At 34.9% G+C, this 15,975-nt stretch overlaps 1 protein-coding gene across 3 annotated transcripts in view; it reads right to left on the bottom strand.

The window, feature by feature from the left end:
* The window catches only part of PTPN4 (protein tyrosine phosphatase non-receptor type 4), a 121,721-nt gene that overhangs the window by 50,596 nt on the left and 55,150 nt on the right, over positions 1-15,975 (bottom strand). For all 3 annotated transcript variants that reach the window (XM_049804307.1, XM_049804287.1, XM_049804297.1), the window contains exons 6-11: positions 12,804-12,848; positions 12,495-12,547; positions 10,156-10,276; positions 8,951-9,038; positions 7,727-7,815; positions 1,575-1,638 (exon numbers count right to left, since the gene is read on the bottom strand). In XM_049804307.1, coding sequence (XP_049660264.1) covers positions 1,575-1,638; positions 7,727-7,815; positions 8,951-9,038; positions 10,156-10,276; positions 12,495-12,547; positions 12,804-12,848 — 460 coding nt within the window. The remainder of the gene's footprint in view (positions 1-1,574; positions 1,639-7,726; positions 7,816-8,950; positions 9,039-10,155; positions 10,277-12,494; positions 12,548-12,803; positions 12,849-15,975) is intronic.

Here is a 15,975-nt window from a genome sequence, read left to right as displayed (position 1 = left end):
TCTTCAAGGTCCTGAACTTTGCTACTATCACTTTTTCTCAGGTTCTGATTTAAAAAACAACTGCAGTTCATAATTTCTGAATTCCAAATAAAAAAACAAATTCTCATCTCAGATCTAAATATAACAAACATTTCTGCAACTGTAATGGAAGTTACACACACTGGTATCAAGATAAAATTTGACCTCTGGGCTGCCAGAGATCAGTTTGCCTTTGAGAACTAACCTACAGCTCCTGCAGGATATTAAGAACTACCTGTGTCCCCACAGTATGTGCCCCCCCTCCCCCCCCTTTTTAACCACAACCATTTTTCTGCTCACATTGCTTGGTGTCTGCTCATGTTGACAGATACTCCTAATTATTTCATGTAATAGCCAAAGTTCATTTCTTTCTACACATAATCACTCCAAAATCCTCTAACTCCCATTATCCTACTTCTGAACTGATAGCTACTCATGCTGCTCCAAGCACACAGGTTAAACTTCTGTCAACTAATACACAACGAAGTGTCTGCATATGGTCATGTAGTTCCATTTGTGAAAACTGCAAACTCCTGGGCCTCATTTTAAAGGATCTGCTTTTAAGATACACAGTTTGACTCCTTTTTTCAGTCCTAGTCACCAGCCATTGGCCTGATCTGATGTAACAGGTGTTCTTCCTTCTTATATTTTTTCTTGTTCAACCATATTGTCCCTAAATCTGGAATAGTCCTATAGTACTCGGGATGCATTTCTCCCTAGAATCCCTTTTTTATGTGGTCAGTAGCTTTCCATTTCAGGTTTTCAAATCCTTTCAGTTGCAAGAACTGCACAAGACCTTTTAACTAATCTGATGAGTTAATCACATAGTCATATTTTTAATTAATTCCTCCATCTTCCCCAGTGATATATCTGTGATGGGTTTAGACTAATCTCTTGGAGGCATGGAACAATCCATTTCTTGCTGAATTAAACACACAGTGGTCCTGCGGTGCTTCACAGGGTAGCAAGCACACACCACAAGCAGTGAAACATACACATTCTTCACAGAAAGCTTCAACTTTTTCCCCAACAAATTTACAAGTAAGCATAAAAAATTACCATATATAATTTAAAACTGCAAGGACATTCTTATCTCTTCTGTTTAACTATAAGTAATAAAGCCAACTTGTATTACTAAATCTGAATAACAAAAATCAGCATCTTTTAATCAAACATTTACTTACAAGCACATATACAACTGAAGCAGCATTAAGCATTACCTTTAATTTTAATTTGGTTTCTTCTGAAATTTAAATTTAGTATTGATTTACTTTCAACCTTTTCAACATTCGTCTTATATAAGCAAGTTACATTTCCTGCATATAAATGTAAAACTAAATGTGTCTAAAATAAGGCAAATCAAATGAAAAAGGTCTTATAAAGCATTATAATGGCCCATTTGAGTACTGAAACAGTCAGAATGTTGATGAAACTGGACTTTTAATTGTAGATAAAGGCAAGAATCAAAATAATATCAGCCAGTATAATGCACACATGCAGTATGGAGAAATTTCATTGCTCTCATTTTTTGAGATAATATTTAAAACAGTACTCACCAATTCTTTCCTAAGTTGAATAAAAAACTGTTTGCACTTAAAAGAAATTTTTACGATCTTCAACCTAAATGAAAAATAAAATCACAATATTTAAACACTTAGTATACCGAATCATGGTTAAAGGCTTAAAGAAACCTACTTAAAATATACTTTCTAGAGAGAACAGATTTCACTTCATTTCCATGAAATTTCTATAGACAAAAACCAAGATGTCAAAGATTATATAAAATTGCTTGTATAATTTGAAATTTATGACCCATATATTTATGTTATCTATCAAATTCATTTGTTTCCATCCGAAACCCAAAGCAGTTGCTAATTTAAGTATCTTTTCCCAGTTCCAAAGTCCAAAGAGCTATTCTATCTCCAGGTCATTCCAACCAGATGTTCTCTTTTGTGCAACTGCTTTCATTATCCCTTAGAATATGAAAACATACATTGAACTTCACCTTATTCCTGAAAGACATTCTTTCTCTATGTTATTACATGTCTTTAAATATAACCAGAACTTGTTTTAGCAAAATAGCTAAGACAAGATATAAACATGGAGATAAGGACTTGTGATCTTGGTATTTATAAAGTTAAAAAAACAAAACAAAACAAAAAAGTATCACACTATGAGGAGGAAAAAACATTTAAAATATCACGATAGGGAAAAATCAGCCTACAGATCTTTTCATCTTGCAGGTTATATATAAACATACGAGATGCTGACAGTAATTCCAGATAATTTTGGATGGCGACTACAATGCTAGTTATGCTAAATGGGAAGAGACAGGCCATATTTCCATCACAATCTAATTATATAATTTTTCAAAGAAATGCAATACTAGGATAGTGCGCATCCTTTACTAAATATACAGGAGTATTATTTTGGTCAAGAATAAAAGCAAGGTTACAATTTTAACAAGAAAAAAACCCCAGTAACTTCTGTTACTTTGAAAAGGAACAACAGATACAATACTGCAAACCATAGAACACTAAATTCAAATGCCATCTCACTCAAAAAAAATTTTGCTGACAATTCTCATTAAACTCAAAGATCACATAGTTAACTTGTGGGAAATTAAACAGCAAACTCTTCATGGGTTACAATCAACATTTTACACAGCATGTTTACACAGAGCACCCTTACTAATCTGAACTGTCGCCTCTAATGGTCCCTGTACTTCAAGTTATTATATTTGCTTGGGAAAGCCACAAAAGAAAGAAAAAACCCTGAAACTTAGAATAAACCCAAAACCAAGAAAACAAAACAAAAAGATCAGTGAAGATAGTGCTACAACTTTTGAGATAAACTTATTCATGAAGAATATATAGGGACCTCAGTAGTGACTGGAATTACTACTTGCATATTAATCACCTTGTTGAATAAAAAACCCTCTAGGCTAGAAAAGAAGAGAAGCAAAACATTAACAGACACCTAAGTTAGATATCTGTATACAGAAATTACCTTCTTAGCTAAATCAAATTGGGACATTTTTCTCCAGGGGATTATTCAGAGCAGAAACCTAACTCAGATGTCGTAATTTGTTGAGAAAGTTCCTATCTCAAATAACATAAAGGAAGTCTGTGAATATTAGCCTTTAAGTTATGCTTATGTAAATCTTTTCCCATTTCTTTTTTCTTTCCTAGCTTTGCCATTAGTTAAAAAAAAAAAGCAGTAGCTATAACTTTGTCCTAGGTTGTTTTTTTTTCTAATTCTTAATGAATTGTTGCTATTGAAGTTAGTTTCTCAAGGATTAGAAACTATAAAGGGGGTTATAACTTATCTACTGAAATCACATTATTCCATTGGCAATGCAGCAATTTTCTTAGCACCTCGTGTGACAAACAATTGCTTAAGAATACTTAAGGATGGGTCCTAAATTTGCTTGATGGGATAGACACTAGTGATTATAGCAGTCTGACTGTGGAAAAACAGAAAAAAGTTTTATTAGACTGTAGTTAACAAGAAGTATGTTATGATTAATTTTCTAACATTTTGGGATACAGGGCAATTAAAAGAACATTTTAATATATACCTTTTCTAAAAACTAAACTGCACACACTCTACAATGTTATCATTGTTGTTTAGCATGCCAAGAAAAAAACCTGAAAATAAATCAAAATGATTCCATTTACAAAAACATTCTACCACCTTTTACTCTTTTTCTTTTTTTCCCTTCTTCTGCTAAAGAAATCACTGCCTTTGGTGATTTACAGACTCAAGGAGAGTAAGGATGAAAGCTATACACACTGTTTTTTAATCTCACCCCATAATTTGGGCAGAGCGAGGTCAGCTGCCTTTTAAGCCTGAAACCATTTGCAACATTAGCCAATAAGGTCTAACTCAACCCATAAGAGTCACCATTCCAAGTACAAAGAAATGACTCAGCAAAGCTGAATCTCAGCTATTTTCAGAAAAATACAGCAGATAAGAGAGAGTTCATACGCACTGCTAATACCCTGCTAGTCATTAAATAAGAATATCCATAATCGGCCAAAGCAAAAGGCATATCTGCTTATGTTTCCTTTGTCTGACTGTCAGCAACGGTGCATCTCCAAGGAAAAGTGTAAGAACAGGTAGGCATCAATAGTATTTTCCTGGTATGATTTTCCAGTCTCCAGTCATCTCAGACATCCTAAATCATAAGACGTATCTTTTTAAATGAAGAGATATTTAGAAGTCCTAGCCTAAAGTGAGGACTGTACTCAAACATGTGGAAGGAGTCTCATGACATTAAGCCCTGGTTCTCACTAAGGACTTTACCACCCCAACCCTTGCCAGGAGGGTGATAAAACAGGACACAAGCGATCCAGCAAATTTCTCGACCAAGACTTCTTTGACACAGGTTCTGGACTGGTCAGCCTGGGAGGATGCTCTTGGCAGCACAACTCACGAACAGGGAAGGACTGTCCAGATTGAGCAAAGACAAATTTGGCTCTAGCAGCTGTGAGATGGTGAAGCTAAATATCCTGAGGGAAGTGAGGAGGGATGCAGCAGACTAAACCACCCTGGAGTTCAGGAGAAGGAACTCCAGCTTGCTCAGAGCTCTGGTAGGCAAAATCCCTTGGAAGCTGCCTTTTGGGGCACAGGAACTGAGGAGAGGTGGCCAATCTTAAAGGACAATCTTCTCAATCCAGAACAATCTTGATGTGATAGAAAACAAGCAAGCATGAGAGGAGGCCCACTTGGATTATCTCAGAACTGCTGACTGAGCTCAAACACAAACGAAAGCGTACAGGGTGTAGAAGCAGGATCAGAAGACCAAGGAGGAACACAGAAGTACTACCTAGACATTCAGGGATAGAACTAGGAAATCCAAAGTGCAACTGCAGTCGCAACTGGCAACGCATGCGAAAGGCAACAAAGCTTTCCAGGGTTACATCGACTGCAAAAGAGAGGCAAAGGAAAGTGCGTCTCCGCTGCTGAACAAGTGATCTACTAACAAAGGAGAGGTTGAGGTACTCAGTGCTCTTCTCCTTTGGTCTTCAAGGGCAAGAACTACTTCCTGGATTCCCAGGTCTCTGTGCCTGGTAGCACAGTTTGGCAAAGAGAGGAATTACCCACAGTACAGGAATATCAAGTTAGGACACACTGGATAAAAGGCAGTCTCCTTTGTTTTGCCTCATTCCCTCCCGTTTCATTTCTCCCCACGATCATAAGGTTTATAATATGCAATTTAGATATAATACCAAATTAAGAGGCAGAGGGCAGAGACATCTTACTTGATTCTTCTCTGAGCAATACAGTTAAACCTCTATTTCTTCCCACATACATGCACGTCTATCGTCTTGCTTGTCTCAAAACTCAGCTCAGAATTACTGAAAAGTGATAACTAAATATTCACTATAGCCATAAAACACTGAGAAGACATTACACAGCTCCAGTTGCACAAGAGCAAGAATCAGTGGAAGCAAGAGGAAAAAGTACCAGTACTAGTGTCACTGGAGCAGCTGCATGACTATGGATAAAATGGAAAGGTAATAGGTCTACTATTGAGCTATATTGTGAGAACTGACATTTCAGATCCTTACTCATAGCAAAAGCAAGCCTATAATAGGACGAATGGGGGGCGGGGGGGGGAAGGCAGTTGTTCATTGTGTTTTTTTAAAGACCAATTATGTTGGTACTACAGTCTTCACAGGAAGAAATTAATATCCCTGATGTCAGCTGATATGGCTGAATACAAAGAACTGTTCAGGTAATTACACACACACAAAAACCAAACTAAGAATTTAGGTCAACATCCCTGGCACGTAAACAATATGAAGCAGAGCTCACAGAAACCTTTAGCTTCCAGCATGGACATGTAGCTTAATTATGACTTATATTGTACATACTCAGTAATTTACCAGTGTGTTTTATAGAACCTATTTCTACTACTACTGTTTGCCCAAAAATAACAGCAGTAAAAGCAGCCTGAATTAAAACCTTCCTGATTATTACAGCATTGCATTTATAAAGCAGCCTTAACCCAGAAATGGCTCTAACACTTCAAAACTCTTACCAGATGAAGGATAAATTTCTTACACTGTGTCACTATTATAAAGGCAGGTCTGACTGACTAGTACAGTAATTCCAGATTTATCATTGCAAAATCCAGTTTTAATTTACCCAACTACCCATGGAGACTGAAAATTTACATGCCCCGTAATTGCCTCAGGCTTACTTTTCTTTGAATGCTTACAGGCAAAATGTTTACCATGTTCAATTGTATCTGGCTGTGGATAACACTTATGACATAGCTTTATTTTTTCTTTCTCTTTGAAAATCTACTAAAACGTGACCATTCACACTGTTTCCCAACATGGTAAACCACAGAATACGTAACATCCTACAACAAAACTTTAGACTAAGCTTAGCACATAAAACAAGAATATCTTAGAAATTCACCGGGTTGCAGGAAAGATCAAGACTGTGATTAACATCTTGAATCTCTGCAAGAGAACCTACTAAGTGAAAGCATGTCACTGATTATAGGTAAAGGATCTTACCCCGTGCTAACAAAAAACAACAAAACCCCAAAGATTTCAACTGCCTGTATCAGTTTGAATTCAGAGAAAAGTTCTTCTAGTTTCAGTTGTGGTAATCAATTTAATCTATTTATATGAAGATGAGAGACCAGCCAAGAACTTTAGAAAAGTCCAGAGCTGCATTGCCCAAGCACACATATCAGTAGCAAATAAAAATGCAAAATCAGTAACTAATGAAAATGCAAAACGTTTCATCATTTTTCTAGAGAGAACAGCTTTTGTGCCTGGTAGACTAATGTCTATGATGATAATTTTATATGGCTGACTTTGCCCACTCAGAACGCTGTTATAGCATACTCAACAACATATGTAGTAAGGCTAAGTGGATTCCAAGCAGGCAAAGGAAACCAAGGGAAGGTTACTTCTGAGGGAACTAAAAAAAGCACTGGGAAAGGTGACATAAGAGCACTTCCATACAGCACTATGTAAGTTATAGTGCAGAACAGTATTTCTCATAGATCTTTCCCCTTCTTATATGAATAAGTAAGAACAGGATCCCAACTTAAGATGACTGGTAACTAGAGTATCATTTTTAATGATGGTAACTCCATGTTTACAGAACAGCTCTAAAAACTATTTTAGTTAAGAGGAGAAATAAACGACAGCATTTTCTGCAATAAATGCACCTTTTTGATCCTTATCATGAAAATGGTTATCTATGGATGAAAAGATGACCATATTCTGAACGCTTCACCTCAGTTATCCTCAAGTGCCATACCTACATTAAATGTAACACACTCAGTGCAATTAAGTTATATGTGACAAAACAGGTAAAAGCAATCACTCTACAGGTAATATTTTTAAGTTCAGTTGTCTCTTTAAAGACTGTGAGCTAGACGATAACACTGGACCTGGCTATATAGTTAATTAAACACAAAGTACACTTACAAAGTCCTGAAGAAAAAAATGTATTAAAATTCATTATAATTTGCACCACACTCATTTAACAGCACAGCATGCAGATCAGGACAAAATTCCATCATAAAATTACCCATAGCATAGCATGAGGTAAATCATTTCAACTTGATATGCTACAACTAAGTTTCAGTCCTTTTTAAAGCTTATTGACACTGGTAGTGGTAAAAATATGTTTTGAAATACCAAAAAACATTAGCTTAAACAGCTGTCCTTACCACTGAAAGGTGTTAATTCGTACTCTGTTCTTAAAAATCAGTATTCCACCTGACATCACTCCAATCATTATTTCATTGTTACTCTGATCCTTTAAAAGAAAAGAGAAAATTACTTGAAGAACAATAAAAACATCTTTGAAACCTCATATATATTCATTCCCATCTCTCTCTCTCTCTCTTAATACACAAATACCATAGTAAAAGAGATCTTAATTATCATGGAAGGAAATGCTTTTTAATAAGACAAAAAAGAATTAAATTATTCATTCCTATTTAGGACAAGCCCAAATGTTTGCTGCAAGTTCTTTATAAGCTACCACAGAATTTTAATTTCTTAAGTTAGATGTTCTGTGCTCCACCAACTTCGAAGAAATACACGGAGTATTCTAGCAGTTTATTACAAATAACAGCACTAATAGACTGGCTTGATGTTTGCTACACTAAAAGCAAACAGCAACTTAAATTCCTACCTGAAAGGAAATTGCAATCTCAGAACAGAGAGAGATGAGATTCTAAAACAAACAATATTGTAAGCATATTTAAAAAGCACATTTTTCCTGAAATATCTTTGCACTCTTAATCAAACACCTGCTATAGATCTCTCAATATGTGTGCAACAAAAGCAGGTTACAGAGAGCAGTGAAGTGAGGTACATTGCAAATTCTGCTGCAAGTTCCTATAGCCTTAGGGAGTAGGACAAGAATATTTATAAAAAGCAGACGTGTCTTAGTTACTAAAAATTACATTCAGGGGCTTTGCAGAAATGGTAGCACTCTACTGGCAGGTTAAGATCATTTGAGTCAAGACCTTGAGCTACTTGCTTTACCTGATAAAACTGATGCTGTACCCAATTAAAGTACGCTCACTTTACATTAACAGTTCATATTATATAATGATTTATAATTTGGTTCTAATTGGAACCAAATTAAATATTTTTTGAAGCTGACAGACTTAAAACATGGTGTTCAGGCCAACAAGGCTCAACCTGAATAACAAAAATATAACTAAGCCCAAATTTAAAGCAAAGAAATACCATCACTAGAGTGAAACAGTGGCTATCGAAATTGGTAAATCACAGTTAGGCACCTAGTAAAACAACATTATTTTCATTTTCTTCTCTTGTAAGCAGTAGCCAGGAAGGCTTACTAAAAAGAAATATTTATTTTTCCATAAATCTCAGAGGAATCCATTTTTACATTACAATACTAGTTCATCCAAACTTACCCTTGCATAGTGCAACTCAACTCCATAAAGTTCTAAGGTACGTGCTGTATTGAGATAATTGAACTCTGCTTCTGCAGGAGACAACCCTCTGAAAAAAAGAAGCGAAATCAGAAACATTCTAACATAACCTCCCACATCAGGCTCCCTAGTGAGCTCAAACAGAAAATCTGCATTCGTTTTGCTACTTCTACCCCCACCCTGAAATCTGAATTTCCTTTCTCACCATAAACACGCTGTAATTCAAAAATTTTAACAGGAAAACAACCTTGTGCTTCCACATAGACAAAGTCTTGACAAGAACCCACAAGGCAGCTTGCAAACACACACATTTTCTATCTAATGCACTGTACCATTTAAATGTCTGTGGAGCTCTAGAATCTGGAAATTACTTTTGCAGTCCTGCATTTTTTTATTGGTAACAGCAATTTCTCTCCAAGGCTTACCCTTAAAGTTTAAATTTCCATCAACTCATTATAATTTCTTTACCCTACCTGACAGAATTTGCTAAGCCATTGACTGAAATGTAAAGTAACATTCAGCAGTTTCTAAAGCCAACAACATGCCCGAATTAAGCAAATGTTTTTGTAAATATAGCTTACATTTTGTTACATTTAACTGTAACAAAAAGCACTTATGTTCTAAAATACCAAGGAACCATCACTGAAAAAGTACCACAATGTTACACACTGAAAAAAAAAAAATATTTTCCATTGCTTCATTGCCTTTTCCTCTTTAGTAAAAGGTCACAGACTTGCACACAGAAAAGAACAGATATTGAAGAAAAGGACTTTGTTACTTCTAAAGTAACTCTTGTTTATTGGCGAGAGCACCATGAAAACAAAGCCTTTATGCTCAAAGCGCTCTCAAAGACTGAAAAAAACCTCTTAACGAAATTACATCCTGCTAAGTTAGTATCTTATGTAATATACACAAATACTGTTTTCAGTGTACCTTTAAGATATTCAGGTTTTGACTTATTTTCCCTGTCATTCTGTCATAGATATTCTATCTGTGCAGAGTATCAATGGTACTTACTATACAGACAATCTACAAAAAAAAAATCACATTAAACGTACTCTTAAAAGAAAACAACAAAAAAACTCAGAAACCTTTAAGACAAAATACTCATTTTTTTACATAATAGCACAGCACCAGCAGTCAGGATTTGACAAAGTCAGTCAATATCTTCTGCTGTAAATCCTTACATGTGCTGCTGATGTAATTTTGCTATTTCTTTTTCAAAGTCTTGAGGCTGGCTAGGGATGAAAGAATAGTCTGAGAGGTAGCCTGGCAAGTTTTCTGAATGGTTGTAGTCTCCCAGCTCGGCTAAAATATTAAAAAGAGAGGTTATTGTTTATCACTGATGTATCTGGCATTGTGCAATGCCCCCAAATTCACAAGAGTCTGCTCCCACATACTTTATGATCTATGCAAACAAAAATAGAGAAGACATTTGAACTCCCCTTTTCCCTTTCGAATAAACATTCTCAGTGAATACCATGGAGATCATTTAAATAGAGCTTTGAGTAGGTACTTATGAAGGACGTTTTAGAAGTGTTTAATTTTTAATACACAAATTAATTCATAAATGCTGTCATAATGGCTAGCACTAAATAATATACTTCAAGGTGTTTCTTTTCTTTATTTACTTTACCTTTGCTGGCTTTCATGTGATTATACAATATATATATTTTTAACCCTATAACTGCTATTTCTTCATTAAGATCTGCAAAACCCACCAACTCGTACCGTACCAAGATATATTCAGAAGCATTAGAAAAATATTTTTTTCCACATTCAATTGTATGTATGGATAAAATGTACGCATACATACACCTACATTGAAACTACTTCACTTGAAACTACTAAAAAGTGCATTTACATAATTTCTACCACTTTCTTAAAATTACAGGAAATAAATTAAAATCACGTTTATTGTTGGAATAAAAAAAAAAGTACAAACAACAACATTTGCTAAAAGTACAGGCTTTGAGGCTTTCTAACTATAATCCAAAAAAAAAAATCATCTTTAAATATCTGCCATCCGTGTAAGAGAACTACAGAGACAGAGAAGTAACCTAACACATGAAAACTGGAGAGTTCACAGCAACCCCGCTTGACGTGGAGTCTGCGCTGGCCTACTGATACTTTTATAGGGCATGGAAGAACTGACAAGAGGGGTGAAGGCACTCATGGAGTAGGAAGCTAAGCAAGGGAAAGGAAGGGAAGAAAGAAGTCTGGGCCACTTGCATCACCAGAAACAGATCCTATTTTAAATAATTTAAAAATTGGAAAATAGGACCAGGTTTCATAACAGAGTGCATGCCTTGCTAAAATCCACTAGAGAGAATAGAGGACTGTCTGAGATCTGCATCTGCCATTCACCTACATTTATGAAGAATCCCAAGAGCTAAACCCAGAGTGAGTTTAGTAATAGACATGCACAGAAAATCATTAGACAGAGGTCTGCACACTGAAGAACTTAAGGGCATATATAAATATAACTACAATGCACTGTGCATACCCACCACTTCTACAACGTATGAAAAATAAACATATTGCATTCTTAAAAGCTTAAAATGTTATAAACTTCATAGTCCCTGCTTCATTACCAAATGCTTCGCCTCTTCTAAGGCAAATCCCTATGGCATGACAGCACTTGCAGTACATATCTATTTCCAAATAGCTGGAGTTTGGGAGTTTTGTTTAAGAGAAACTGCTCTACTGATTCATCTGGAAAAAGGTGAACACTTAACAAAAGTATGCATAAAATATTACATTAACATTACTATATGTTTTTTCCCAGAAAAGATTAACATGGACACTATTTGAAACGTACAAGGTACACAGTACTAAATGTAGATGTAAGTATCTTTAATAGCAGAAAAACACACAAATATGATGGATATATCAGGATTGCTTATAAAACTGAATTTCTGACAATCAAATTTCAAGAACTAAGTGCTGAACAGTCTCTTAGTCACTTGGTTGTTTTGTTGGGGTTTTTTCCACCAAACAATTTAAGTTTATGAAGGAAAATGGAGAGAGAGAAAGAGGACTAAATTTCAGTCTTCAGGACTTATCTACTCACTGGATGACTTAAAATTGACGACACGGGTATTGAACTTTTTGGTCAGATATGAAGAGAATTCTCTTTTCCACACCTCCTTGGAGGCTCACTGTATGGTATGTTAAAAATGTTTGTCCAAAAAATGCTTTAGTATCATCCTCAAGAAAAAACAAACTAACCCCACACTTCAGAATACAGAGAAATACAAGAGGGTTGTTTTGAGGGTTTTTAACTGCGCAGGATTGAGGAAGGAAAGCAGAGAGCGTTAGCAGTATTTTTTCCACTTCTAATTCAGCAAAACAGGCTGGGGGAGAAAAACCAACTGACCATATTTCCTTAATCGTGAGAAAAATAGCATCATGTCCACATACATCACAATATAATGCCATACAAACTACACTCTTTAAAAACTCATCAATACTACTTGTTATATATCTCAGTACTAACATGTACATGAATACTAATTATACTTACATTGAACAGCATAGGAAGCCAAAAGAGCAGCAGTATTATAAGGACAGGGCAATCTGTTTTGTTTTGTTTTTAAAATGAGAAATACATAAAATTAGATATTTCATATGAAATTCAGTTATTTTAAAAAGCCTAATCTTTCATAGTCTATGAACAAACTGGACAGATAATTATTATAAACACTTCTACTTGCATTAACAGTAATTTATTTTAAATTAAACACATTTTTATTTTTGCAGGTAAAATCCTCTACCATGAACTTTTTCTCAACCAAAGTTGCATTTAATGTTTAAGACAGAAAAAATGTCTTACCTTCCAGTAAGAATGTCCTGTTTAATTTGCAAAAAATACTGGTACCTTATTTAAAGAAACAAACAAAAAAACACTATAATTAAAAATAAAATTATTTAATAATTTTTCATCAGTTTAATGCATTTGCTTTCAGTTAGTGCAAAAGTAAAACCTTACATTTTGCATGCTATTTCTTAAACTATGGGAAAGAAATTAAACTGTGATTAGTAAAATAATAATACAACTTTGTAAATTAAACTAGTTACAGGCTATGAAGTTATACATTATATTTTACTAAAAGACTGCAATTTTCACATTCTACCTGCTTTATTTTCCAGTATTTATGTTGAACTTAAAGTTTAAAATAAGTAAAAAGAAGTGCCTTCATGATGAATGTGAACAACAGAACTAGTCAATATGGCAGCCAAAAGTTGAAGTTTGCATCTGTGTATGGAGGTACCTTAATAAGAATGATTTGTACTCCAGGTAGATAAAACTGATTTATTCTCATTGAGTATTTGATATTATTCTGCTTTCATTTAAATTAAAAAAATTACTCTTCGTGTTTTGGAGTTACACTCTTAAATAGAAGTTAGGGATTCTATTATGTCAAACACCTTCTGACTGACTTCCCTTGAACTTCTAAAGTTTTCTTTAATTATGATGTGAGAAAAGCTTGTTTTAGAAATTCATCTAGTCTTCCCATAGCCACTATTTCAAGTCAGGAAGGAGATGGAAACAGCAAAAGGAGTAGATGAACACTTTAAAACAAGAACTATTTCCCACCAAACAGTGGCAGTGGGAACACTGTGACTTAAAAATCCCAACAAACCTGAAACTGCAAACAGATTTCCCTCTAAATTACTTCCTTTGTTTCTCCAACAGAGCCCAAATATTTTTTAACATCTCAGAATCAATCCTTTGTTCACTCAATTTAGTCCCTTCATTATTTCACTCAAAGGTTTTAAATAATTTCAAAGAAGTATAAATGTTTATCTCAAGTGGCAAACCTCCACTGACACAGAGACTGAAGTGGGGTAATAAACAAGACTTACTGAGATGGCAAGATGTTAGCACAAGCTTAAACTTTTGGCAAAAAACCCTTATAACATAGCATAAGGGCAGCTGTAGAATTTAGGCTCTATCTAATGCCTTTTAATTTAAAAAAAAAAGTTTCACTGAGTGGAAAATTTAAACATCACTCCTGCTTTCTTACAAATTTATTCTGTTTTGGGACCTCTACATCATTATTATTATTATAAAAATCATCTGTTTTCCTTCCTGTAGTTCTGATTCGAAAGTAGAGTCAGCCATACCCATTCATTATCAACACTCATCAAAATTACTTAGGAAAACCACCTGAGTTCAACTGAAACCAAGCTTTAAATATTTCCCAATATTAACTTGCACAAAGAAATTAAAAACAAAATACATCACTTTATTACATAGGACTTATAATTGTGTAATCTGCAGAAAGTAGATTAACTACAACTTTAAAGACTTCCACAAACATTTACAAATACACACACAGAAATCCAATCATTTACAAGCTAAATATAGTGAAAAGGTAAAACATTCCACATTTGAAAGAAAATGAGGGAAAACACTTGCAAACTGACAAGCAAAGATGTTAGCCCATGTGCTTAACTCCTACAAAACCACCTAGAGGTTCTTTAACCGACCAGAACGGCCAGAAGCTTAGTTCAACGTATTAACCTCAAGAAGTTAAAACTGAGACATTAGGCAGGCTTTAAAGACCTCAAAATATTTTTTGGGTTTCCACCTTAAAATGCATATTGTAACCAAAAAAGAGACAGATAAAGCAAAATTTCTTTACCTGTTAAAAAAAGCAATAAATGACAAGTTATATGTTAAAAAGATATGCTTCACATGCTTAGCTTGAGCACCTCTTCACAAATTTACTGAACAAATCAATTTTTCCTATTTTTCCTGTTTACATTTATGGCTGCAAAAATGTAGGACAAAAACATTCTGTATGTGCAGCTGCACCTTCATTTTATTTTACTTTTTTTGGTGTAATGCTTTATCAGAGAGATTCCATGGTACTTAAGGGACCTCATGATTAAGGAACACTAAGCAGAGTTCATTTTCTGTCCACTGTTTTCAGCAAACAGTGAAGTTTATGGCTGGTTAGCTAACCACCCCAGTTTGAACACTTAAGACTCACATATTGTTGAGCAAAATGGGAAATCAATAGAAACTTTAGCAAGGTAGATCTGAAAAAGCCTGCACAACACACTCAGCTAAAACAATGAAGGTGGCATTGCATTAGAATGTTTTCATCTTCCTTATATAGATACATCTAGAAAAGGGTAAGACAGAATTGTTGCTAACCGGAGTCAACTTTAATAATCAAGTCTTTCTGTCATGAGCAGAACGAATGAAGCTTCATTTCCTACCAATACAAGTTCCCAAAGCTAAACTCTCCAACACAAGGCGAGCTCCTGCTGACCTTTCCTGACCTGGCACGTTCATAACCTGCCTCCCTCACATGAATTCGCTGAGGTCTAGTAAGACACAAGCTTGTGCCGAACCTTCCCCTGATGTCTACTCATACTGCCTCATATATCAAGTCATTCCTCTGTTTCATTAAATTTATAAAAACTGAGAACCTTTGAAAAGTCTCAGCTTGAGCTGGAATTGTCAGAAGTTTGTGCTTTGTTTCTTTTCTTTTTCTAGGGGGGAATACTGATTACACGAAAGGACCCCGTATTTGTGACATGGCATCCTAACTGCCCTCCACAAAACCCCACGGATCATAACTCTCTCCTTATAACAATTCCAAATACAAATGAGTTCTCAGGGGCAATTAGGTCTATTAGCAAAAATGGCAGAGCTGACCTTGATAAAGCAATCGTACATTATTTCTCATCTAAAAGGATGCTGTATTTATAGCTTTGTATTTACAAGGTAACATTTAAAGTAAACAGTTCTCTCTTTTCTTTACTGTTTACTTCATATTGATCAACTTTCACTGTTTTTTTCCATCTCCCTAGGAATATTACAGTCCTTTAATTCAAATAACACATTTTTCATTATTCTGATGTATTAAATTGCCAAATTTTCCTAGAGTAAATATTTCAATAAAACAAAGCCTGATCCAGGATCTCTGGGACTCATATTAGTAAATTCTGTCTGCATAGTTGCGTGTAAAATTTTGTCCAAAATACAA

The sequence above is a fragment of the Accipiter gentilis genome, chromosome 1 (assembly GCF_929443795.1).
Source record: "Accipiter gentilis chromosome 1, bAccGen1.1, whole genome shotgun sequence".
Taxonomy (NCBI): Eukaryota; Metazoa; Chordata; class Aves; order Accipitriformes; family Accipitridae; genus Astur; species Astur gentilis.
Note: the sequence above shows the minus strand (reverse complement) of the source record. Positions and strands in the feature narration are given on the sequence as shown.